The sequence below is a fragment of the Falco naumanni genome, chromosome 10, assembly GCF_017639655.2.
Source record: "Falco naumanni isolate bFalNau1 chromosome 10, bFalNau1.pat, whole genome shotgun sequence".
Taxonomy (NCBI): domain Eukaryota; kingdom Metazoa; phylum Chordata; class Aves; order Falconiformes; family Falconidae; genus Falco; species Falco naumanni.
In genome coordinates, this window is record NC_054063.1 from 4,874,002 (window position 1) to 4,897,673 (window position 23,672).

General features: G+C 44.2%; 1 protein-coding gene across 3 annotated transcripts; it reads left to right on the top strand.

The window, feature by feature from the left end:
* Positions 1-74: 74 nt before the first annotated feature.
* TPH1 (tryptophan hydroxylase 1) lies at positions 75-23,154 on the top strand. 3 transcript variants are annotated; one of them, XM_040608348.1, is made up of 12 exons: positions 75-306; positions 1,100-1,294; positions 12,145-12,282; positions 13,252-13,435; positions 14,841-14,941; positions 15,644-15,711; positions 17,187-17,383; positions 17,779-17,914; positions 18,427-18,553; positions 19,694-19,789; positions 20,304-20,437; positions 20,743-23,154. In XM_040608348.1, exons 2-12 carry the CDS (start codon positions 1,214-1,216, stop codon positions 20,915-20,917), a joined length of 1,437 nt encoding a protein of 478 aa, XP_040464282.1. In that variant the 5' UTR covers positions 75-306; positions 1,100-1,213; the 3' UTR covers positions 20,918-23,154. The 3 variants fall into 3 exon arrangements, with proteins under 3 accessions (XP_040464282.1, XP_040464283.1, XP_040464284.1); XM_040608349.1 differs by lacking the exons at positions 75-306; positions 1,100-1,294 and adding an exon at positions 8,596-8,697; XM_040608350.1 differs by lacking the exons at positions 75-306; positions 1,100-1,294 and adding an exon at positions 11,285-11,417.
* The last annotated feature ends 518 nt before the right edge of the window (positions 23,155-23,672 follow it).

Here is a 23,672-nt window from a genome sequence, read left to right on the forward strand (position 1 = left end):
TGAAACTCATTAGCGTTACATTTCAAGGAGCCTTTCTTTGATGCAAACTAATTAATTTTGCTCCATTGCAAAATTGTCCTAACTATAATGGGAGCTAAAATCTAATAAGATAAAAGAAACTCAGAGGGGGGAAAACATGTCTGTCATGAGAACACAGCGAGATGAACAGCTTTTGCCAGTCTTGGAAATGATGACGTCTTTTACAGCTCTGAGGCTGAATGTTCTGCAATTGCTGGCGTGTTTAAAGTCCCTACTGTGAATTGATGGATTGACATTGCTTGCTGGTTTTCATCCTTACAGCGGAAAGTAACTATGGTTTAATTTACTTTGTTCATGCTGATCAGTGGTCAGTGTTAGCTCCTGGACCAGAAGCTGCCCTCGTTACCGAAATCTCAGAATAAAGAACTTATCAACACCAATGTGATGCAGATAAGCAGACACTTCTTTATTAATGGCCGGGTGCGTGAGTGAGTCCTCTCACTGTCAACGCACACCAAGTTTCAAAGTCATATACCTTATATAGAACTCATTCATACATATTCATTACATATTCATGCATAAACATAGTATTTCCCAAAAATCATTAACGTGCTCTCCTCCCATATCCAATTCTGCCCAGTAAAGGTTAGAAAGGTCTGGAAATGGGTCTGGGGTATTATTTGGGTAGGTGGTACATGAGTCGGTGGTCGCAATCTCCCCCTGCTGGAATTACCTTTCATTTAAGGTAACTGTTTCTTGGCAGGTGACTACAAGTTGCTTCACTTGACTCTCCCCAGTTCCCATTAATTCTACATTTTGACATTTTAGTACATTCTCCTAGGTTACATATAAACAATCATCTTGAATCTTAAGACTGTTATCTAAGTTCTAAACATTCCTACTAGGTGATTTTGACAAATTCCTTCGGCCTTGGTACTGGGCTGTACAGAGGATTTCATAGCAGCTGTTGCTGTACAAATACAAATTTCGTTAAAATATTTCTTATAACTCTATATTCCTATTAGAATAACTCTATAAATTCTATAAAATCAAATGTGTTTCTATAAAATCAAATGTGGTTAATTAATTCTAACTAATAACAAATCTGTAACACCCTCAGCAGCCTGTTTTGCCGTGTGAGCACCAGGATTTCAGCAGATGGGGCGGTGCGTCAGTGTGTCTGAAGTCTTCAAGCCGAGAATGGTCCTCCAAGCTCATTTCACTTTGAAACACTATGGGATGTAACAGATTGACTAGGAACGAAAAACTGGCCACATCCTCCGTTTCGGAAAGACTGATCATCTCCAGTGTGGAGGTAAAACAGGTAGAAAACCCCTGCTGTAACAGGCAGACCCAGTGTCTTCTGTGGTTGGTTGGACTTCTAGAGTCAGCTCTTGATTTCCCTTGGCCTTGCTGTTTTCCCATGTGTGAAATACATTGAATGTAGTCTTTTGGCTTCTTATGTTCAACAAATCTAGTGTCATACACTCCCTAGATGTATGTGAATATGGTAGAGGCTGGTTCCTGGCGCACGCTTGTGGTAAGGCTCTGCCTGAAAAGCTCTTGTTCTCTTTTCTGAGTGGATCAAAGTCAGCTGAATCGCTTTCTGAGCTGCACTTACTCATATCATTAGCAAGTACAAAGCTTTCTCCTTTGTTTAGCTTGTTCCACCTCACTTTGAATACAAAATATGCTGCTGTTAGACTAATTAGGGCAACAGGCTGAAGTTAACAAAGAGTCACTTCTATTGGCAAGCTTATTTATGCATTTGACTATTTTGCTTTGTGTTTGCCTATGATGTGAAAGAACTGGATAATTCTTGAGGTTTTTAAATAGAAATGATAATGCAGTAGAAATAGTACTAACAGAGTGGTTCCTCAGTTAACAGAGTCCACTTCTACACACTTTCTGCTTAAGGGATGGAGAAGTATCGGGGTCTGGTCAGAAGTAATCCCTGGTTTTGGGATCCCATGTTACTCTGAATGCCGAGAGCGGCTGTTTTCAGTGCTGGTGGCTGAGGTTGCCTGTTTTGAATGCTTTGCCTTTCATGTTCAAGTTAAGCATTTTGCGCCCTGTACTCTGAGCTCCCTGCAGCTGACAGCAAGGGCAGCTTTGGTGCCAGAGCCCTCAGCACCAAGCAGCTTCTCAGCCTCTCTCCCCTTGCCCGGGCTGTGGGGCCGATGGCCCGGAGCGGTGCTGTGCAGCTGTGTAACCTCAGCTCAGGCTGCTGTCAAAATGTCAGCTGTCAGCCTGCCCTTCACCCCTGCCTGAGCTACGCGGCGAGTACGCTGTGCCTGCTGATGTCCCTCACTCAGCCCGGCTTGATGACTTGACTTCCCAGCTTGACCTCAGACCTGCCTACCGCTGGGGACTTGTCCGGAGATGTGCTGGCTGTGCCCGGGTGCCACCCCTGGGCAGCCCTGCCTCCCCTTGCTGGGACGCAGCCCCGCTGCCCACCCACCCCGCCGTCATCTTTGTACACACAGCCGTGAGCAGGGCTGCAGGATCCTGCAGCAGGAGGGAGGTGGATGCGTGACCTTCTGCTTTACCATCTGGGTAAGCGTTCGACCATCCTGCCAGGAGGGCGGGAGTGGTGCACAAGCCCGAGCAGAACGGTGTTTGTGAGACTCAGGCTGTGCTAATGGAAGTGCAGTATTTCCTTGTCCTCTCTAAGCTGCACTGTGTTTCCAGGCAGTGTGTAGTTTGTCAAGCTTTCTGCTTGGCTTTCCCCACCCTGGCTGATACTTGTTGCTGGACTAAGTCCCGATTACTGCAGTAACACAAGGAAATTTTGCTGATTGGTGCAGGACCAGAGCTCTGTGGCTTCCTGCAGCTTTAACTTGAAGTGACTTGGCCAACGCTGGGCATGTAAGAAAAAAAAAAGTTGCAGTTGACACTTCTGTACCCACTAATTCCAGAGTAGCTGTAGCAAAAAGCTCTTTCAGGACTTTGGTTCCCAGTCAGACAGCAGTTTTGCTTGAAATGCAGCTGATAATAAATTTGTTGTGTTGTGAAAACACATCAGAGGATGATTTCTCCCTTGCCTCTGCAGCATCTTCACTAACCTTTCGTAAAAAGCTTGCAAAAGTGTTGCTAGGAAGATGTACACCTTGTTTGCTCTGAGCAGCATGTCGCTCATGATTTTATCTAGCTTTTATGAAAACAAAAATATTACCTGCCTCAGGTGAAAGGGCTAATATTTCTTTAAACAATCCAAAGCCAATATACGAGCAGTGAATGGTTGTTGGCTGGATGTGCTACAGTAGATTTACACAGCATCTCTGGCTTTTCAAAATAAGCATGCTTGAAGGCTATTGATACTTCAGCTGGCTGAATCATGGAGTGGGTAATTTGCCTGATTGGTTCTTGCACTTCTCATTGGAAAAAGATATTTGTAAATGTTTTCAAAAATAGCGTAATTTAAATTCCCCTTCTGTTGGTTATTAACTGCTTGTGAATCAAATACTTCGTAATTCAGCAACTATTCAGAAATGTGGGGAGTTAACTGATTGTGAAACCACCCTCGTGGGGATGTGGTCTTCTTCCTAGTAGCTGAGGTATTGCACCGAGACTTCTAGGTGTTTCTCCGCAGTTGCTCTGGGTACAGAGCATGACACTGTTGTGGCTTCACGCTGGTGAAAGGTGGGGTGAATAGCCCTGGGAAGTGTTTGCTGGAAGAATGGTAGTTCACAGGAGAAGGGAGCAAACGGAAGAACTTCTTTGTTGAAAGTCATGGATTTCAGATCTGTACATTTTCAGAAAATTTGAAAAGCTTTTGGATTTGGAGCTGTTTAACTCCCAGCATTTAAGTAAATGACCTAAACCACAATGACAGGATATCTCCTTTGAGAGTAGTCAAGGGTTGAGAGAATGAAGATTAAAAAGGGAATGGAAGCAAATGCTGCTGCTTTGGTGGTGTTACAATCAATGCTGTATAAATCTTAAAAATCAGGAGATGAAAATGAGAGTTTCAGACTAGCAGCTTTTCAGGCAACAGTATATGAAGGCACCCATATGATGGAAGCAGAATACAGGGAAGATCTGTAAAACGTGTACTGGAAAACAAGCTGTTCAGAGGGCTGTATGATGTTCATCTTCACTCTTGTCTGCAGCTTCCATAGTGCTTGCCTAAGTGCCACGCAATTCTTAAAGGCATAACTTGTCTGCAGCAATTAATTAACAGAAAGGCAGAGGGCTGTGATTAGAATTTGCAGTAGTCTATTCTGGAGAAGGTAATTACCATTAGAGCAGATTTAGTATTAAGTCGTATTAAAGCTGTTTTGTTTAGGGATTTAACGCCTCATACCTTTTTCTGACAAAAGCTTTAAGTGGCCGCGTTGCCTCAGGCAGTTGCTCCTGGTCGGAAAGGCAGATGGCTGGGCCAGATGAAGTCCAAGGGACTGCGAGGAGGTTTACAACCCAGAAGCGATGTTGTGAAATCACCTCATTGGAGATTAGAGCACTTTCTCCTCTCACATGGGGAGAAGGGGTAATTCACACTGATGACCTTGATGGGCTTGAGAAGACTTCAGGGCTGACAGATTCTCTCCTTCGGTCTTGCTGTGTTCAGATAGTTAATCTTATCTTTCAGCAGAAGATTATGGCCCTGCGGGTCATTCCTAACCTGCCTTTCCATGTTCTTGCCTTGTCAGTTGTCACCAGTTGAACAAAATCACTCTCAGACTCTGTCTCTCATGCAGTGCAGGAGCACGTGGGAGCCCCTGTACTACACTGATTTTTCTTTTTTCTGTTTTTTTGGGGGTTGGTTTGGGTTTTTGTTTGTTTGTTTGTTTTTGGCAAAGCAGCTTCCTCAAAGTGTTGGTGGATATAAGACTCGTGCTGTGTCTGGAAAGGTGTGCCAAGTTAGTTGAGTCCCTACATACTTTACCCCTATGACCTGTGGAGAGCAAAATTTCCCAGAGTTGCGAGGAAGAGGAGATATAGGGTGGAAGGTTTATGTTGTTCTGTTTCACAGACAGCAAAAAGTGAGTCCCTTTACTGTGTGGCCCTCTAGGGAGGGGTAGATCTAGAAGTTTGACTGTTTTTAATCCTTTTCAGCCTAAAAAATTCCAGAGCTTTATCTACAAATATGTGCCCACAAGTGTCTGGTTGCACACTCTGCTGTCAAGTTCCTGCTTTGAAGAATAAAACAGAACCCCCCAAAAAACTAGAGAAGAAGAGTCACCTCTGAGTTAGCAGCTGGGAGGCAGGAATAGAGCTGTGGCCTCCTCTGGAGACACTTTATGTTCCTGGAGCTACTCCAGCAAAGGGCCCAGAAAACACGGGACTTCTCAGTCTGACACTACCCTCTTAATTGCATCTGGAGGCTGCTGAGTAGAGGATTCATTTAACGAGGAATTAGGAGGGAGTAATGTAACTGAAAGTCAGCTCTTGCAGCCTTCGTGGTGAGTGCTATCACGATTGCTCTGTGCCAGTGCAACAGGTTTCGTGGCAGCTGCACGTGGCAAAGCGATGTTTTGCAAAACGCACGGGCAGCTTGACCCACTTTTGAGCAGGGTCAGACCTGTACTCAATCCTCAGGTGCTGATAATCTGTCTGGAGGGCTTTGTCTGTATGACAGGCTGTACGTGAGAAATCTCCCATGGGCTTTAAATAATAATAAAAAAGTCACTGTATTGCCTCATCTCTCATGAGATAAGGAGAGGCCTGTTTCCCTATGGTGTTGATGCCCCAGGTTGTTCTTCACAGCTCCTTCTCACCTCAAAGTCTATGTGGACTCCTGATGTCCCACTGGAAACTTTTGGCCTCTGCCTGAGTGCTCTGGCAGACCAGCTCTGTGACAATTCAGACATTTTCTGGGTCAGCCTTTGCGTCCTTTCCCAGAAGGAGCGGAGCAGCACCTGTGAACAGTGCTGGCCCATTTGCATTGCAACCCATAGCAGACTGCTCGTAGTTTTGCTGTGTCATATTGCGATTTTCTGTGGTGAGGGCCCCAAACCACTGTTCTGAAATGGTAAGATATGCAGTCAGCTTTTGGGAGAAGATAGAAGTGTCCCACCATTTGTGAGAACCCAAAGCAGCAGTTGTGCTCGTGACAGAGTGATGGTTTTCTTAAACCCTGCAACCCAAAAACTGTCAAGATTCAGCTTTTGGATTAAACTTTTTAAACAGTTCTCCTGTAAAACCATCTGCAGATTCACAGGAGCTGGAAACCCTGCGTGAAGGGGAGCAGAGCAGGCTCCAGCGAGCACCCAGTGAAAACAGGCTGTAATCCAGTCAGTTCATGCTTTGTGGTTCTGCTTTTTCAGACTACAGGGCATTGGCTGTGGTGAACAAGCACTTCTTACTAAACCAGTGAATTGGCTTTAATCTGCTCCCCAAAATTCTGGGCCGCTCCGCTTAGCTCTTTATGTAACTAATTAATTTCATATTAGGTTAAATTTCCTTGGCTGTTACCGTACTGCTTGCGTTGTATTAGCAGCTATAGGCCAAGCTGGCTACAGGCTCTGAAGTGTCAGGTATGAGGAGGGGGATGACAGTGTCCCGGAAAGCTCCTGCTCAAATTGGAAGTGACAGGGGTAGGATGGGAGGCAGGAGCACTCCTGTTTGTCAGACTGGGGCCTCGGAGGCGGGAAGTGCCTCTGGCATAGCTGGCAGCTCAGTTTGTACCCCTTCCATGGCTCCTGTGTGCCATGAGGCTGGTGTGCTTCTACCGAGCTCAGCTTCACAGTCTTGTGTCCCCTTGGACCGTCTGGCGCCCTTCCCTGTGCTTTGTGCCTTGAGGTACCCATGGGTGCTTACCAAACCACTGCTTCTGTTGTCTCCTGGGGAGAGAGGCTCCAAAGCAGGTTTTCAGAAGCGTTTGAGTGACTAACTCTTCTTTGATCATCTTTACAGGTCTGGGCTGTAGGGGAGGACGTCCATGTCCTTTAACACTAGAATAATCCATATGTAGACACCAAGAAGAAACTCCTTTTCTGACTGTATCTTGTGAAAGCTTACAGCCTTTGAAGGAGAGGGCAAGATAGGTCTGACTAAAAGTAAAAAAAAAAAAAAAAAAAAGTTAAACCCCCCCAAATCCTTCATTCACAATTAAAGTAACCTGAACTCAGCAGTTTTCTGACACCTGAGGAAGTGTGAGTGGGAGTTGTATCTTGAGTTTTCTTTCAAATTTTACCCAGGATGAGCACAACACTTTAACAGAAAAGAAAGCACGGGAATTTCACCCTGGTTGCTATCAGGGAGTACTGGAAACCCAGCCTGAGCCCAGATTTCCAAATAAAAGACGCTTACCTGCAATGGGTGAGCTTCTGGAGGGCTACCTAGGGAGTAATTAAAAAACATAATTATATGTAGAACGACATGTTAGTTCTTATTATTGCTGCATTTGAGCTGGGGAATACTGATAGCTTAGTCATATTCTGTCATAAATATCTTACTGTGCCTGTGTTTACAGATTCTTTATTAACATCAGGCTCTCATATGCTTAAGATTCTGGGTAAAGATCCTATGAATTGTTTGCTTGTTGAGTCAGCTCTGAGGGGGAGATCTATTCTGCAAGAAGGAAGTGAAATGTCTGTTGTAGAGCCTAAGACATATGGTGAACAGATACTGTGTTTTCTTCACGGAGGGAAAAATTGAAGCATCTGCTCACGAAATATATGTCATTAGCGAACTGGAACAAACAGGCTTTTCTTAACACTTGACAGCGATGGTCTTGCAATCCCGTGCTGTGTGTGACGGGCAGAGCCAGTCACCCTCAGGTCTCTGAGAAACAGGATTGTTTGAAGTTCAGTGTCTTCTAGGAAGATGGAAGACACTGCTATCATGGGCGATGCCAGTGCAAGCATGATGGTGTCTGCCTCAGCTGCATGTTAGCCGGCGTATTGGCTTCATCAGTGTAATTTATCATTTGCGTTACACCAGTGTCTGAGAGATCCAGCTGGAATCAAAGTTTCAGAATTTTAGGCACTGAAGAGGAAAATACTGGAGAAATTTTAAGACGCTTTGAATACATTAGGGTAAAACTGGCCGCTGGTTTTGAGCATTTCTTTGAAAGGTCAGTTTGTTAGGAACAAAATGAAAACCCAGAATGTGTGTTTTCGGACAGCCCCGTCCCCACTACAAAATAATCAATCTCTCCTCGCATTCTCTGATTCCTCTCGCAGACCCCTAAAGCCTCGCAGGGAATAGGTTCCTGGGGAACGCTTTGCCTCTCCTGCTGTGTGCCACACATCCCCTTAACGCTGCTGCCGAGCGTGCCCTGAGACGGGATGCTGAGGACTGGGCGTATTGGGGTCTAAAAAGCATGACAGCTTCTAAAATGGAACGTGTGTCTGGCTCTGCACAGAAGGTGAATGACGCTGTGTATAAGAGCTGAAGATACATAGTGTCCCGACAGCTGAAACGTAGCGATTCTTGCTGCACGCGCAGGGTTTACCGTGCGGCCGTGCATTTCGGCAGCGCGGGGATTGCGAGCCCCGTTTCCCTGCGCGGCGGCCCGGGGCAGCGCCCGCTCCCCGTGGCTTACGCCACCCCCTCCGGGGCAACCCGGGTCCTTCACCCCCCCACCCCGTGACTGCGGGGCGCCCCCCAGCCGCCCGGGCGCCGCTTCGGCCCCGCTCCTCCCCGCCCCTCCCCCCTACGGCCGGGGGCGGCTCCGGCCCCTTCATAAGGCGGCGGGCCCGGCCACGCACCGGCGGCACGGCCATGCAGCCCGCGGCGCGGCGGGGGGCCCCGCCGGAGGCGCCCGGCCAGGTGAGGGGCTCGGCGGGATGGGGGGTGCGTGGCCCCGGGGGCTTGCGGAGCGGTGGCGCCGGGCTGAGGGGACCGCGCTGCCTGCGCACGGCGGCGGGATAAAGAAGCGATTCGAAGTGGAAGGCGAGCGGGTGAAGTGACGGCGGCACGGGAGCCCCTGCGGTGCAGCCGCGCGGGGGGTGTCCTGGGGTGCCCCGGGGTCGGGCAGGGCCGGCGCGGGGGGCTGCGGGCACCGGCGCTGCGCCCTTGGTGCAGCCGGTGATATTGCCGGTGAGAACAAGAACGCTGGCTGTCCCTGGGTGAAGTGTCACAAAAAAAAGACGGGCTTGGCGTGTCCCTCACATCTTCGGACGCTAAATGAGCTCCGCAGCGCAGGTTCGGGGCTGGTGCCCGAGGAGCGAGGCGAGGGGGACCCTCGGTGCGGCTGGAAATGCCCCCGTAAGGCGGCACCTAGTCTGGGACACTCGTAAGATTGTGTCCCCATCCTTTCCTACTGAGTGTGTCAAAAGAAAGTAAGTGGCTACTTGAAGAGGGAGTAGGATATAAAATGCCTGTAGGGACTTTTTATCAAGTACAATTAATCTGCATCAAACACTTTTTGTTAAAAGATTGTTTTCAGTCTTCCATTTACAGCTCCCTAAATGTAATTTCCTTTAGCTGAGTATCTTTGGATAATTTTACATCTGTGCTATCCATTCATATAAAGAATTAAAGCACAAAATATCTGTCTGACAGGGAATGTTCTGTGGGGAGGAGGAGAAGGAGGAGGTGATGGCTACAGGCTCCAAAGGGAGCAATCTTCAACCAGGAGACACCTAGATATCTCCAGAAGTGTGTTAGACTATCCTTGTATTTGTGTATTTTCATGAAGACTTGAGTAATGATTTGCATCATTAATAACAAGCATCAATAGAATATTAATATGCACACTCCCCCCAAAAAACCCACCTCAAATGTCTTACTGTGCAAAGGACAAATCTAATCAGATTTGATGAGAGCTGAGTTCCTGATACAGAATAAAACAAAAGTGAAGGTGCAACTGTTGAAGGAGGGGGATTGATTTTGCATCACTCTTTTGTCTTGCACCAAAATTAATGCTGTGTTTTTGCAGACCTGCCTTCAGTCCATTTTTTAATTGAAAGTGAAAGATTAACTTTGGTTTAGGGTTAAAGATATAAGTGGTGTGCGTTTGGCATTGTAGGCATTGGATTAGTCTTCTGCAACTTTTTCAAATTCTTAAGTTACAGGTCTTTTTTAGAACTTAATGTAAGAACATACTGCATTTTGTTGTATTTTCTTCGCTGGTCTCTGCCATGTTACTTTTATAAATGTAGGCACCCGATGCGTTGTCACCACAATGTTAGTTGTACTAGCAAAATACAAAATAAGAACATGAGTCTTCAACGCATTCCGTTTGTCCTAGCTGTGCACCTTATAATATCGCATGCAAGTATGCCAAATCTCATAAGCTGATCTTAAGTCAATGATCCTGAATGTGGAATTAAGCCAACGTGCTGCATAAAAGCCACATATATCAAACAGCCCAACAGTTTTTGCCTTCAGAGAACACCATCTAACTCTGCTTGTAACGGCGACTTCTCTGCATCCAGCTTCTTCTACAGCAGTGGCATCTGAGTAGGATCTGGCTTACACAAATGGCAATCTCTGCACTCAAGAAAATGACCAATAACCTATACGTAATTGTGGAGTTATTAGATTTTTCTTTTCTGCTTGGAGCACCCTTGGCCAGTGCCTGTTCCTGGCCCTTGTGATCCTGATGTGACACTCTGAAGTGAGCTGTGAAACCTGCAGGCTGCTCAGCGGAGTCTGGATTGGGCCCCATCACCCACTTTTAGCTGGGAATTTGATGTCTGGACTCAAGCTGACGGACATCAGTGCCTTTGCTGGATGAGAAACAGTGTGATGGACTGACACTGTTGTCCAGGCTCATCATGTAGTGACAACTCATTGGAGGTGGGAACCCAGTCAGAAATCCAGCTCTTTCCAGTGGCATCAGTGGGTTTGGAGCAAGACCTCTTCCGTGGGGTGTCACCTCAGCACCCCAAAGAGCTCACGTCTAGTAACCTTCTTGAAACCTTTCTTAGGGCAGCATCAAATATTGGCTTTGCTGTAAACCACTCAATTTAAAATGAAACCAATTTCACTATTTTGTTAGGCAGATTACCTTCTTAACCTGAAAGGTAAATGGGAATGTTTTGATAAAAGATAGGTAAAATCTGGTTTTTTATTTTTAAATGAATCTATTATAGATAGGAATACTTAGCTGTTCAGCATAATCCATTTTAAAGAGGTGGAAACTGGAGAGACTGTGGAAGGGAATCAATGGAACTGCTGCATTTTGAGTGCATTTTTATTTTTGCTTTTTCCATTCTCAAAAATATCACCAAATGATTGTATCTTTAAAAGCTGTGTCAGATCAAAAAGGCATTGCAAACAGCAGTAACATGCCTTTGTTGTTCCTCTCCTGTTTCTCACTGGCTCCTTCAGAAACTTCACCTTTTTTGTTCCTTTTTGCAAGGTTTGAAGACATGAGAGACGCAGCCTCTGCTTCTAAGCCTTGTATTTTTTCTTTACTTTGTGTTTTCCACATTTTAAGTAGTTTTGATGTTCTCTTTCTTTATGGCCTGGCTGCATGTAGCTAAGAATATGGTCTGTGATATCCAGTGATTTCAACACAGGAGTGTGATCACTAGTAAAAGGTACAAACCCACCTAGTTCTGCATTGTGTGATGTTTGAAATTTTTTTTAGTGTGTGATTTGGGTGATTATGATAAGGGTTTGGCATGTGAACTGGGGGACCTGACAGATGGAATAGCTTGGTTGTGGTTCATCAGGGTGGGACTGTTTCTATAGTCAAGAGATTGTGGTCAGCGTAACATTTTAATGCCTTAGGTTTTGTCTCCTTTAACTGTAAAGCACTGCTTTTACAGAGATGTAGTGAGAGGAAGACCGTAATTTTTCAGTTCTGATCTATTAAATCGTGATCCATCTTTTCCTACCTATATCCAACAGGTTTTAGATTATTCCCTTTACCAATGTTCATTGAATTTGCTAACAAGTATTTTGTTCAGCTTACTATTTCTGCTAACGTCTTATAGCTCCCCCCCTCCCCGAAATACCAACGCTAATTGTAAACTATACGTTGAAAAACATCTTCTGCATCCTAGAGAATGACTAAAGATGTCTATAAAATCATTCAACTGAAAAAAAGAAATCTCGGTATTTCATCCTCAGCTCTCACAGATTCTAAGTGTGCCTAACTCTGTGCCTGTTATTGTGTAATGATTTAATTGGCACCTTTCCTTTTGTCCTTTTGATCCATTAAAGCACAGTATTACCCCAAGACCAACTGAGGTGTAAAGTGTTACACTTTTTGCACTGCTAGCCATTTGAAATAACCACCCCTTGTTATTTGTTTGCATTTAGTTAAATAAATCAAACTACATGATGATTGACGATAATAAAGAGAATGAAGACCACGCGTCTGAAAGAGGAGGAACAGCCATCATTTTTTCCTTGAAGAATGAAGTAGGGGGACTTGTAAAAGCATTAAAACTCTTTCAGGTAATAATCATTGCTACAGCAGCTCTGTGGTTTTAAGTTTTAAGGGTGGTTTTGGAACACGCTAGAATTAATCACACCCATTTATTAAGGTTGTGATTCCTAACCTGGCTCCCATTTTGCACCACGAAGGCAAATTTATGCTTCAGAAAGTAGATGCAGGTTGGCTAGAAATCTTCACAAAATGCATCATCTGCACGGACTAAAGACTGAGAGAGTTTTGTCTTTTCCCCTCATGAAAAGGGCATTGGCCCTCATTGTTTCTGCTGCCTGTAAGAGGTGCGTCTGAAGCTCCTGCTGATGGCAGGTAGGTGCTTGGGCTGCTGACCTGCACTGGGCTGAGGCCAGTGCCCGTGTCACCCTGCCTAGCCAGACTGAGGGTGACGAGGAATTGCAATTGCACACCTGCCCTCCTCCAATTACTGGGCAGGCATTGTACAAAGGGCACGTGCAGTGCCACCCTGCTCTGTCGGCTGGCCCTGCATGTCTTAACCTGGCGTTTTCTCTGTGTTCCTGATATAAGACATATGATTAAATCATTTTTTCAAATAACATGAAAGTGCAATTTATGTCCTGAAAACTACTGCTTTTAAATCCCTCACTTGCTTGTGAGATAATTACGTGGTGATTTGATTGGCATTTTGGTGAATTTCCCCAGACCCAGTTGCTAATCAGCTTCCTATGGGAGTGATGAAAGAAAAAGGTCTATGAATTTAAATCTCCTCACTGTGTCTTTCTGTGCTTCCTGAATGTAAACGAAATTGAAAGAACACAGGTTGTCTTTCATTTTCTTCTGAATGGGAGGCTTTTAAAAATCAAACCATGCCCTTCCCCCTCCAATAATCAAGAGATCCAATGAACTAAAATAGCTTCACAAAGGTGGTAAGTAGTCTGTGGCAGTAGAATATTACCTTGAAAAACAGATTTTAGATTTAGGCAATCTGTTTGAAAACATTACTTCTTACAAAACAGGAGAAGCATGTAAATCTGGTACACATTGAGTCACGGAAGTCCAAGAGACGAAATTCTGAATTTGAGATCTTTGTGGACTGTGACAGTAACAGGGAACAACTGAATGAGATGTTCCAGCTCCTGAAATCCCACGTCAACGTTGTCTCCATGAACCCGACAGAGCATTTCAATGTCCAGCAAGATGGTAAGTACAAAAGGCATTTCTGATGAAAATGTACTTCCCAATGTGTTGATTTGAGATCTTTTCATGGTGTCCACATCTGCATTTGTGAGGGGTTTCCAGCCAGCAGCTGCCAGGTTCGTGCTTCCCTGTTGTGAGTGTAGGCTGGTTGATACGAGCAGGGCTGCATTGGCTGGTGTCACCTGGGAAGACAGGCTGTTTCAGGGTGCAGATTGCCTGTCTGTTGTCTGTGCTGCCGTCCCTTCTCCGTACAGCACAGGTGGCATCGATGGGAATCCCTGCACCCATGCAGGCCAGTGTGAGCAAGGTCTGGATGCAGGGCTTGGCTGGGGACTGTACAGTGTGGGGACAGAGGTGGTAACACCTGCTGGATCCCAGTTCAGTTCAGGTACTGGTAAGAGTAGGAGATGGATTCTGCACTATCCCCATGTAGCTCTTGATTTAAATCTTTTAAAACCAGTTTTCATCATAACCAGTTACTTACATTAGTGTGGAAGCGGTGCTTTTTAACTTTAGGATGCTTCACATGCTGTTTACCTTTGCCTCTAGTTAGAGCCATAAAGTTCAGGGCAGCAGGAGGTTGGTCCCAGGTATTTCTCAGCCACTGTGCTTGGCACAGGCTGGCAACTAGGGGAAAGTGATCTGGTGTTCTTGGATAAAAACGGCTTACTGTGGCCCTAAATAAGGGGAATGTCAATACAGACACCTGCCCTGTCCGTTTTAAGAAAACTGGAGAACATCAGGGCAGAAACCCAGTGTATTTGCAGCTCTACCAAGAGCTTGGCTAAAGACTCTCCTAGAGTAAAACCAGAAATAGTCAATAGCAAAACTGCAATGAAGCATCTCTCTGAAGCTGCAGGACCTCCTTCTCCACCTTCCCTCACAAACTGTCAGCAAAGCTGGGTGCTTCTGAGGTCCATGTCCACAGAGGAACGTTTATTTCCTGTGGTCATTAAAACAGGACGGGAGGACTCAGACCTGCTTCCGCTCTGCCCAGGGAACATGGGCAGATCACTTACCTGCTCCTTTGGGAGCACGGGCAGATCACTTACCTGCTCCTTTGCACGCTTTGAGCCTTAGAATATTCACAGCAGCGCCTCAGTGGGAGCCTCTAGATGCTACCCTAACAGTAAGAACAGTTAAGGGCCACAGAAAACCCATATTAACTGTTTCCTCCCCAGATGCTTTGAAGCTGGCTGTGCTCCGTAGGCAGCCTGTGGCAGTGACAGAGGAGGAAGTGTGAGCTGTAGGCTGGTGCCAGATAGGCAGTGGACTCCCTTGTCTTATTCATGCCCTTCTAATTTATAGATTTCACTTGTAACCACCATAGCCATACTTGAAAGTAGCGTTTCCTCCCTCAGCATGCTCGGCGTTATTAATAACTTTGTGGATTCCATGCATTCCCTAGACATGGAGAATGTTCCCTGGTTTCCAAAGAAGATCTCAGATTTGGATAAGTGTGCAAACCGAGTGCTGATGTACGGGTCTGATTTGGATGCTGACCATCCAGTAAGTATTTTTTCCTCCATACACCCAATCCTTAATGAAAACATACTTTGTGGAGCTTACTTTAAAAAATTGCAGCTTTTCCTCCTCCCTCTCCTTCCTCTCAACCGTGTCTTTGTGGGTCTAAGCACCTTCTCTTGGGGGTGTCATGTCTTTTTCCTAATTCAGGGAAGGCCATTACTGGATTCAGCTGCCACACCTTTCTGCAAGGATTACTCGTGCGAGGACTCCAGGTCTGGGCCACAAGTGGTCGCATGCAAATTTAAAAAAAAAAAAAAAGAAAAAAAAGTGCTGTTCTGAAGGCCGGCTTTGTTCCTTCTCTTTCTTTCTTCCTTCCTTCCTATAATTGGAGCAAACAAATTGGTATTTGGGCAGTGCAAATGGGTAATTTGTTCTGTAATTTAGAATAATCAAGCAAGTAACAAAGTTTGTATAAATATTGATATGACTAAATGAATCCTTGTCTACTGAATGTATAGTTGCATACATAAACCCGCTGATTCTTACTTCAAATTGGAATATTTGTTTAAGTCACAGGTATTACATGTTTCAGACTACAGCCATGAGGTTCCTGCCCTGTCCTTTCATTCTTACACAGCGTACTTTTGTATTTCCCAACTGAAGAAATTTCAGGTGTCTTGTTTTAAATTATTTACCACAGCTTGAGGACTCATTAACTTTGTTTTTTCTCCTTCCTCCCACCAGGGTTTCAAAGACAATGTCTATCGCAAGAGGAGAAAGTATTTTGCAGACCTGGCTATGAACTACAAACAGTAAGCTTGACTTTTTTGGGAATAAGCCTTCTGGGTGCCTTGAAATAACAGCAGAGTGGACTAGCAGGAGCTTACCTTCCCTGGGCTCGGATCGCACCGAGACATGCTTGGCTCGGGAATCAGAGCCAAGGGGGTAAACCAAAGAGAGATATAAGACAAGAGTAAAAGGTAGATCTAGGTCATTTACAGCTCCGTAGGCCTGTGATCAGTCTGAGGCTGTGGTTGCTCAGCCATTACGGCATCTGCAGCAGTGCTGATCCTCAGATGGGCAGCGATGCCAGCGTGGGCTTCCTGCAGCGTGGGGCATTTGTGCTCTGCGGTCCCTCCCCACCTCTCTGGAAATGCGTGCAACAGAGGAAGGGGGTGGACAACGCATACTGCACAGCTGCCTGTGCCAAGGCTTACTGGCTTGACTAGGGCAGATTGGTCTTTGCGAAGGAGAGGGAGGGGAGGCAAAACCCGCTGACCACCGAGCGTAAACTCTCTGGGCAACTGTTAGTACTTCAGTGTTCTTTCCTGGTTCAAACTAGTGCATGTGATGTATAGATAAGAAGTTTTCTGTGAACAGAAGCTCTTCAAGTTTCTTGCTTGGGGGAGGGAGCTCTTAAAGGAGTAAGAGTTTCATAGCCCAGTGCTGTAAATTCTTTCTAAATATGACTTCCATGTTGCTGTTGCCTGCTTGAATTTTGAAGCCGAGTTCCTCAGTTGGAAATTACCTAGAAATGGTGGGTATCTAGAATTGTATTGCACGGTGTATCAATGCAACTGGTTATCACAGCACAGAGCTGGTTACTAACAGAGATTCCCTTGGGAAAGAAAGCATTTGCCACGCTAGTTGCCTGGCTGGCAGTGGAAGCTCAGTGTAACACTCCCATTGCTTTCAGAGGACTTTAGGTCACATCCTTGCTATAATCCACTTTAATATGATCCTGAGGGCTGACTAGGAGAGATGGACTACACTTAATATGTTCAGACAGATGCTTGTCTACTCTGCATAGAACTATGATTTGTACCGAATGTGGATATTTAGCTGCTTCTACACAAATGAGTTGTTAATTTAAGGAATTATTTTTTTCTAAAACAAATCAAAGAGGTAGTAGAAAGTAATTGCAGACAGTGAAGTCTAGGGAAAAAAGATGTGTTCTGAGCTCCTGAAGCTGTAAAGGTTATGCAGGTACTTTACATGTTACTCTCAGCATCCAACACCTAAGAAACTGTTTACAGAACCAAAGATTTCAGGCTCCAGTGAGGTCAATGCAAATATTTTTGTCAGTTGGTTTAGGTGGAAGAGAGAGCAGGCCCTTAGACTGAAAGCTGGCCAGGGCATAGACCAGATCTCACTGTGTATTTGGCAGTGTCTGTTGTGCCCTGACCAGGTTTCACAGCCGTATAGGTGTTTATTAATAGTAGGTAAATGAGTCACCTGTTACTAACCATTTATTAAGGAATGCCCTTTCTCCCTCTTCTCCTTGTAGTGGTGACCCAATTCCCAAGATTGAATTCACTGACGAGGAGATTGAGACTTGGGGGACTGTATATCGAGAGCTTAACAAGCTTTACCCAACTCATGCCTGCAGAGAGTACCTTAAAAACTTACCCTTGCTCACCAAATACTGTGGGTACAGGGAAGACAATATCCCCCAGCTGGAAGATGTGTCCCGCTTCCTGAAAGGTAACATGCTAATTTTCTTACACAAAGAGGAATAAGGTCCATTGCAAACCACGCTGCTATTTTGTGGGCACAAGAAAACACCCTTGGTCGCTTTTGCTTGTATGGGTTCTGGCCTTTTGGCCATCCCTGTTTGTAATGTATTGTGCTTTGAGTATATCCAAACAGCAACATTTGATGGGCAATGCTTAAAGAGACCGTTAGGATTGGGTAAAGAGATTTTTATTTATTTAAATTATATATTTAAAGCTGTACTGTGTTGGCTTTAGACAGGGAATCATAGGAAGTCTGCAGACACAGAGGTAGGTAGTGCTGTGGCTTTTACCCCAGCTGTAGCAGGAAAGGTGATAAAGTTGTGTAATTCTACACTGATGTACAATTTCTCCGTTTCTTTTCAGAGCGCACAGGTTTTACCATTCGCCCCGTTGCTGGATATCTGTCACCCAGAGACTTCTTGGCAGGATTAGCCTTTAGAGTTTTTCACTGCACTCAATATGTTAGACACAGCTCGGACCCTCTCTATACGCCAGAGCCGTGAGTCATTTAATCTTGGTGTAGAATTTGCGAGAGAGACGGAATTTTGAATCTCACCGCCCAGTGCCAAGCTACTTAAAACCTGTTGAAGAACACCAGTAAGATAACTTACTTTTAAGGTGTTGAAGACTCAGACTTTGCGCTGAATGTAACGAAGTTTCAGCATGCTCAAGTGCCACCTTCATAAGCACAGGATTTTTGAAGTACAGCATGTTACTGGAGAGCTCTTACTGATGTCATTGTGCACAGAGTTAATCTGATATTCAATTGCATTATAAGTGTGGAGCTCAGATCTTAATTTTAGACAGCTTCATTTGAAAATCTAAGTTTAAGTACTTATGTAGAATTGTTACGACCTGCTCAGTTGCTTTCAGCTAAACATGATTGACAATCTTCTGCCTTTTGTATATTAAAGAGTTTAATGCAAGGTATTGTATCTGTTCAGTGGTGCTTCTTTTTCACTCTACCACAAAGACAGATCATGAGATTTCTTATTTTGTATCTTTTTCCAGTGATACATGCCATGAGCTCCTAGGCCACGTCCCTCTTTTGGCTGAACCCAGTTTTGCCCAGTTCTCCCAGGAAATTGGTCTTGCGTCACTTGGAGCATCAGATGAGGCTGTCCAAAAACTGGCAACAGTGAGTGTTTGAGTGCCTGGTGATGCCATTGAAAGCTTCATGCTTTGCTAGGCTAATCCTACACCATCGAATAAATCTGGAGCTTCATGTCAACATCAGCCACACCAGCTGCTAGATCCATGTGTTTCACTGGTCCTTGGCTTTCAGGTCATATAACCGTTCTCCGTGCTAGGATAAAAATACATTTTAAGGTTGATGTGATTGGTATTTTTCTTCACTTGGCTGTCAAGCATCTATCTTCTGGTGGTAGATCACTTCTTTCAGATTGAAATTCTGTGGTCTATTCCTTCCAAACAAGATCTTCTTCTGGGAATACAATTCAATGATTTTAAAAGTAATCTTATTTCTTTAATGCGTAGAATGAATTGCAATGATATGGTGCTTTCATTGAATGTGTTAAGCACTAGATGTGTGGTAAGCACATTAGATACTTTTCAGCCAAGAAATTCACATAATATAAATTAATCTTGTTTCCTGGATATCAGTTTCTGGATGCTTTGGCAAAAATATTTTAAGATGAAAATTCAATTTAGATGAAAAAGAATTGATGCCAGTTATGAAATAACTTGTTTGCTTGTTGTTTTTTTTTTTTAATTTACACACACACACACACACACCTGGTGTAGCTAGCGGTAAAATTTCTACTACCTGCAGTGAGAGCAGCACTAAGCCATCTATGAAAGTAGCGTTCCTCTCCATATACCTGCCAAAATCCTGAAATCCAGCAAACTTAACATCTTTAATTTTACAAGCCACTAAGCAAATGAGAGACAAACTGTAGTGGGCTGATGTTTTCACTCAGAGGTCATCTTCATCTAGTGTTTCTTTTAAGCTGAAGCATGTCACGTCATGACAGTAATTCTTATAACAGATTTGCATCTGGGTGTTGCTACTGACATTCTCAGCTTCTAACCTAGCTGGGTGATCTGTAATATCAATGTTTCTTGTGAGAAACATGCAATCCTGTGGTTCTTCACCCTTCCATTCTGGCTTCCCTCCTCTTTAAGTATCTGAGAATAACTGCATGATGATTGATATTTGCAACCATTTCACACTACCTACAGACAAAAGTGCCCCTGTCTAGTTCACCACAGCATCTTTGCTGAAGACTGAGTAATTTTACTCCCTTCTGTGTTTCAGTGCTACTTCTTCACTGTAGAGTTTGGTTTGTGCAAGCAAGAGGGACAGCTACGAGTTTATGGGGCTGGCTTGCTCTCTTCGATTAGTGAGCTCACGGTAAGAATATCTACTGCTTATTTACCTCTCTTCTTTGTACCCGATTGTTATTGTCACTGTTTTGCCCTGGTTCTTATGAAGTATAATTCTAAATTCACTGTGGCAATAATTACTGGACGGTTTCCTTTTGGGTGTACGCTGAGCAGCTCCCATGTCTTTCGCAGGAATCATTACATAGTTGATATTTCTTAGCGTTAGGTTCCAAGTAACTATTTTCAGAATAAAGCTCTACTGGTTTAACCAGATTCTGAAAATACTGCTTTTGTTTACACATGAGCCTCGTGCCTGAGGAATCCCTTTTTTCACCCAGGTTGGCAGAATATGACCGTTCAGAGTTATTCCATTCGATAAGTTTTAACCACTGTTCAACAGCAGATAAAAGATTTTAAGAAACAATGCACTAAATATGGTTTCACTTCATCTTTTTTTATTCACTTTACCTCATGCCATCTTCTTTGTGGATTCTTTGGGTGATGATGTCCCTCTGACACGTGATAACACATTATATTACCAGCACTCACTCTCTGGCAGTGCCAAAGTCAAGCCTTTTGATCCGAAAGTCACCTGCAAGCAAGAATGCCTCATTACAACTTTCCAGGAGGTTTACTTTGTTTCTGAAAGTTTTGAAGAAGCAAAGGAAAAGATGAGGTACAGATTTTTCCCCCTGTTTTATAAAAGCGGGTTTGATTTCATGCATCTTTCTGTAGCAGCACCAAACCCTTTTATTCTTATCACAGTTTTATAATTGTCTTTCATGGGGTTGCAAAGCCGAGATTTGTATTCGCTTGGTCTTCCAGGTACTGGGTGGGAAAGACGATGAACTGTATAACAATTAAAACTATTTTTAAGAAAGCAATCAGTTTAGAAAAGTGGCTATTGAAGCTGACTGCATACAGAAGATACATTTGTGTTTTGTTTATAATTAACTCTCTTTTTTGTTTTAACTTGAACAGAGAGTTTGCAAAAACCATCAAGCGCCCATTTGGTGTGAAGTACAATCCATATACTCAAAGTGTGCAGGTCCTGAAAGACACAAAGAGCATCGCCAGCGTGGTGAACGAGCTACGTCACGAGCTGGACATTGTCAGCGATGCCCTCAGCAAGATGGGCAAGCAGCTGGAAGTTTAACGCCCCTGTCAGCAGTGTGGTGCACTTGGCAACTTTTTTCTTTTCCCTACTGATTTCTTTCTAGGAATGTAATGTGTTGTGTGCAGAACTCTCTCCTTTATAAATGGAAGAGTGAATGGCCCATAAGGATAACAACTTTATCTTGTTTCTCTGTGTGAAGTCCCTTACAGAATGTATTCCTCCGTGCCCCTTGGATAAAAAAGGCTGGAGTTGCCTTTGAGAAGCTGGTGGGGGAGTAGAGAAATGGCTAGACTGGAGCAAAAGTGTGGTCAGTAGATCAGGGCTGGGGTCAGATGCTGCAGGAGATGGCTTCTGAGGCAATAACGGAGTAATTTGCCATAGGAAAATGTCTGTTTCTGACTCTAGTAGTCTATGCTACTAATTTTATAGCATTGCAGACTTCATAGCGTGGAAGCGATAGTAACCAGTGCCTCTAAGTCTGTGCTACTGAGTTTAAAACTTGAATGATTACAATGCAGGCATCGGGACACAAATAGCTGCAGGCTCACCATGATTAAATTGAGGGGTCAAATTGTGCTTTCAAAGGGGTCATTCTTGCCCCCAAAGAACTGCACATGTGCCATTTGGCATGCTTCTAGTATAAGGCAGAGATACAGAGCTGTTGCATGAAATCCCAATCCTGTTTATTTTAAAAGATTTACTATTGGCTCAGTGTGTCAGGATTTTTGTTCTTGTCCTTGATATTGCCCCCAAGGGAAGATCTTTCTTTACAGAAATACCATTTGCCTTTTTCCTGATTGAATTCATTTAGCAAAAAAGTATAGCAAGCTGTCAGGTTCTAATTTGGCACAAAGCTTAAAACCGCTTCCAAATTACAATTTAATATTTGAAATAGTTTCATTGGTTCTAAAAGAACACCAAAGTTTAACGTAACAGCCAAAGTTCATAGTCTAGTCTGCTTTTTGTAAGAGTAAGCATCCTATTGATTGCTCAGTCACTTTATTGACCTGCACAAAGATGTATTTTGTTTCTTCTTTACTAGGCCTGAACACCTTCCTTCCCTATCAAGTGAAAGATAACTAGAAGGTCCCAGCATTTCATAGGAATTCCCCGGCTGTGAATGCAACAAGCTACCTTGTAGCATAAAATATATCTAATTCCAAAGAGCACTTTACAAGTGGTGGGAAGCACTATCCTGCTGAATTGTCCGTGTCACCTAGTAGCAAACTTCCCTGTTTCCAGGGCTCCATGATTTCAAGTATCCTGCACAGCTGCACAAAGCTGTGCCGGCTGCTGTTTCTGCCGCCCCTGCCCACAAAATGCGTAGAAGATACACGAGACACTTGAGTGGAAGATCTGTGATGTGTTTAATAGCATGCTAAGCACTGATTCTTCATAGGCAGAGCTTATCGGGAAATCCGGAATTTGTAGCTGTGCAGCTCACTGGAAAAAACGATTGAAATCTTAAATACACTGGAAATAGTAGCCCAGGATTTTGAGAGCTTGAAAGGACTTTTTTCATCAACCTTTTGTGCTTGAAAATCAGTTTGAGTTTTGTATGCTTTCTAGTAGGCCACATCTACTCCATAAGCAATCGCTGGCTCAATCTTTCCAAGTGTATTCACTTTTTAAATCAAGTCTACATATTTTTTTCTGTGACTATTAACCCACTATAACCTTTTTATTATTTAAAGAACATGTAAGATGTAGAAATAATGGTCTACAACATTTATGGCTTACATTACACTTCAAAATAGATTTTAGGAGCTTTGTCATTCTGAAGAAGAAACCTCGCACGCATATAGTAAGGGGGGATCTATTTTGTCTGCTTCTGTGATAACAGTTAATATTCAGCTGCATTTTTATAAATGTTGAGATTATTATGTTGTTGAAAAACACATAGATCTGTGTTACTTCAAACCTTTATCTGAACTATGTATGCGTTTCAAGTAGGAAACCTTATACTTGATAAATTAGCACCTAATTTTGAACACTTTGGAAAAACAGCAATTGTATCTTTATTTGCACTTGTGTAGCAAAAAGATTAAGTAAACTGCTGGAAGTAATAGGGAGATCATTTCCACAGCATTAGTAACACATATGCTTGGCTTCACACATCCAAACCTTCTGGCTATGTAGAACAGTAATAACTTAAATATTTTAAACTATTATGGAGGCTTTAAATGTCAATGAAATAAATGAATTTTTGGTAATTATTAGAAGAAAAAAACCCAACCCTTGACTTCCGCACTGTAGCAATAAACACGAAGCACTCACTTCTGACCAAGGGTTTGTATGTTTGATGTTATGGTTCAGATACTCCGCATATGTGACTTACAGTTCTGAGTGGAATCATGTGTGTGTCTGAGGGGTGGCTTGTCTTCCCCTCATTTTTTAAAGGCTTTGCCTTTTTTCCCCTGTTGAAAGGGGTGAGTTGAGAGGAGGAGTTCAGCCGGCCTGGGCCCTGGGGGGTGCCCCCCTGCTGTCAGCCCAGCAGGACCAGGCACTGCAGGACCAGGCAGTAGGGCTTTTGGGGACGTCGTTGGTGGAAGCCGAAGCCTTCTGCCACAGGTGCCCCCGAGGGTTGTGGCGGGGGCCGGCCGGCGGCTCCTTGCCCTTTCCCGCCCCTGGCACAGCCCTCCTCAGGCGACGTCGTGTGATGGCTGCCCGGTGGCCGCTCCGAGGTGAGGGCTGCCCTGAGGCGACAGCGGCCCTGAGGTGAGGGCTGCCTGGTGGCCTCCCTGAGGTGACGGCCGTCCTGAGGTGAGGGCTGCCTGGCGGCCACCCCGTGAGA

Excerpts from the sequence above, each read along its gene's own strand:
- TPH1 (XM_040608348.1), top strand. The coding sequence starts at position 1,214 with ATGGGATGTAACAGATTGACTAGGAACGAAAAACTGGCCACATCCTCC. Across the intron at positions 15,712-17,186 it reads CTGGCTATGAACTACAAACA|TGGTGACCCAATTCCCAAGA; the intron begins GTAAGCTTGACT and ends TTCTCCTTGTAG. Across the intron at positions 17,915-18,426 it reads CCTCTCTATACGCCAGAGCC|TGATACATGCCATGAGCTCC; the intron begins GTGAGTCATTTA and ends ATCTTTTTCCAG.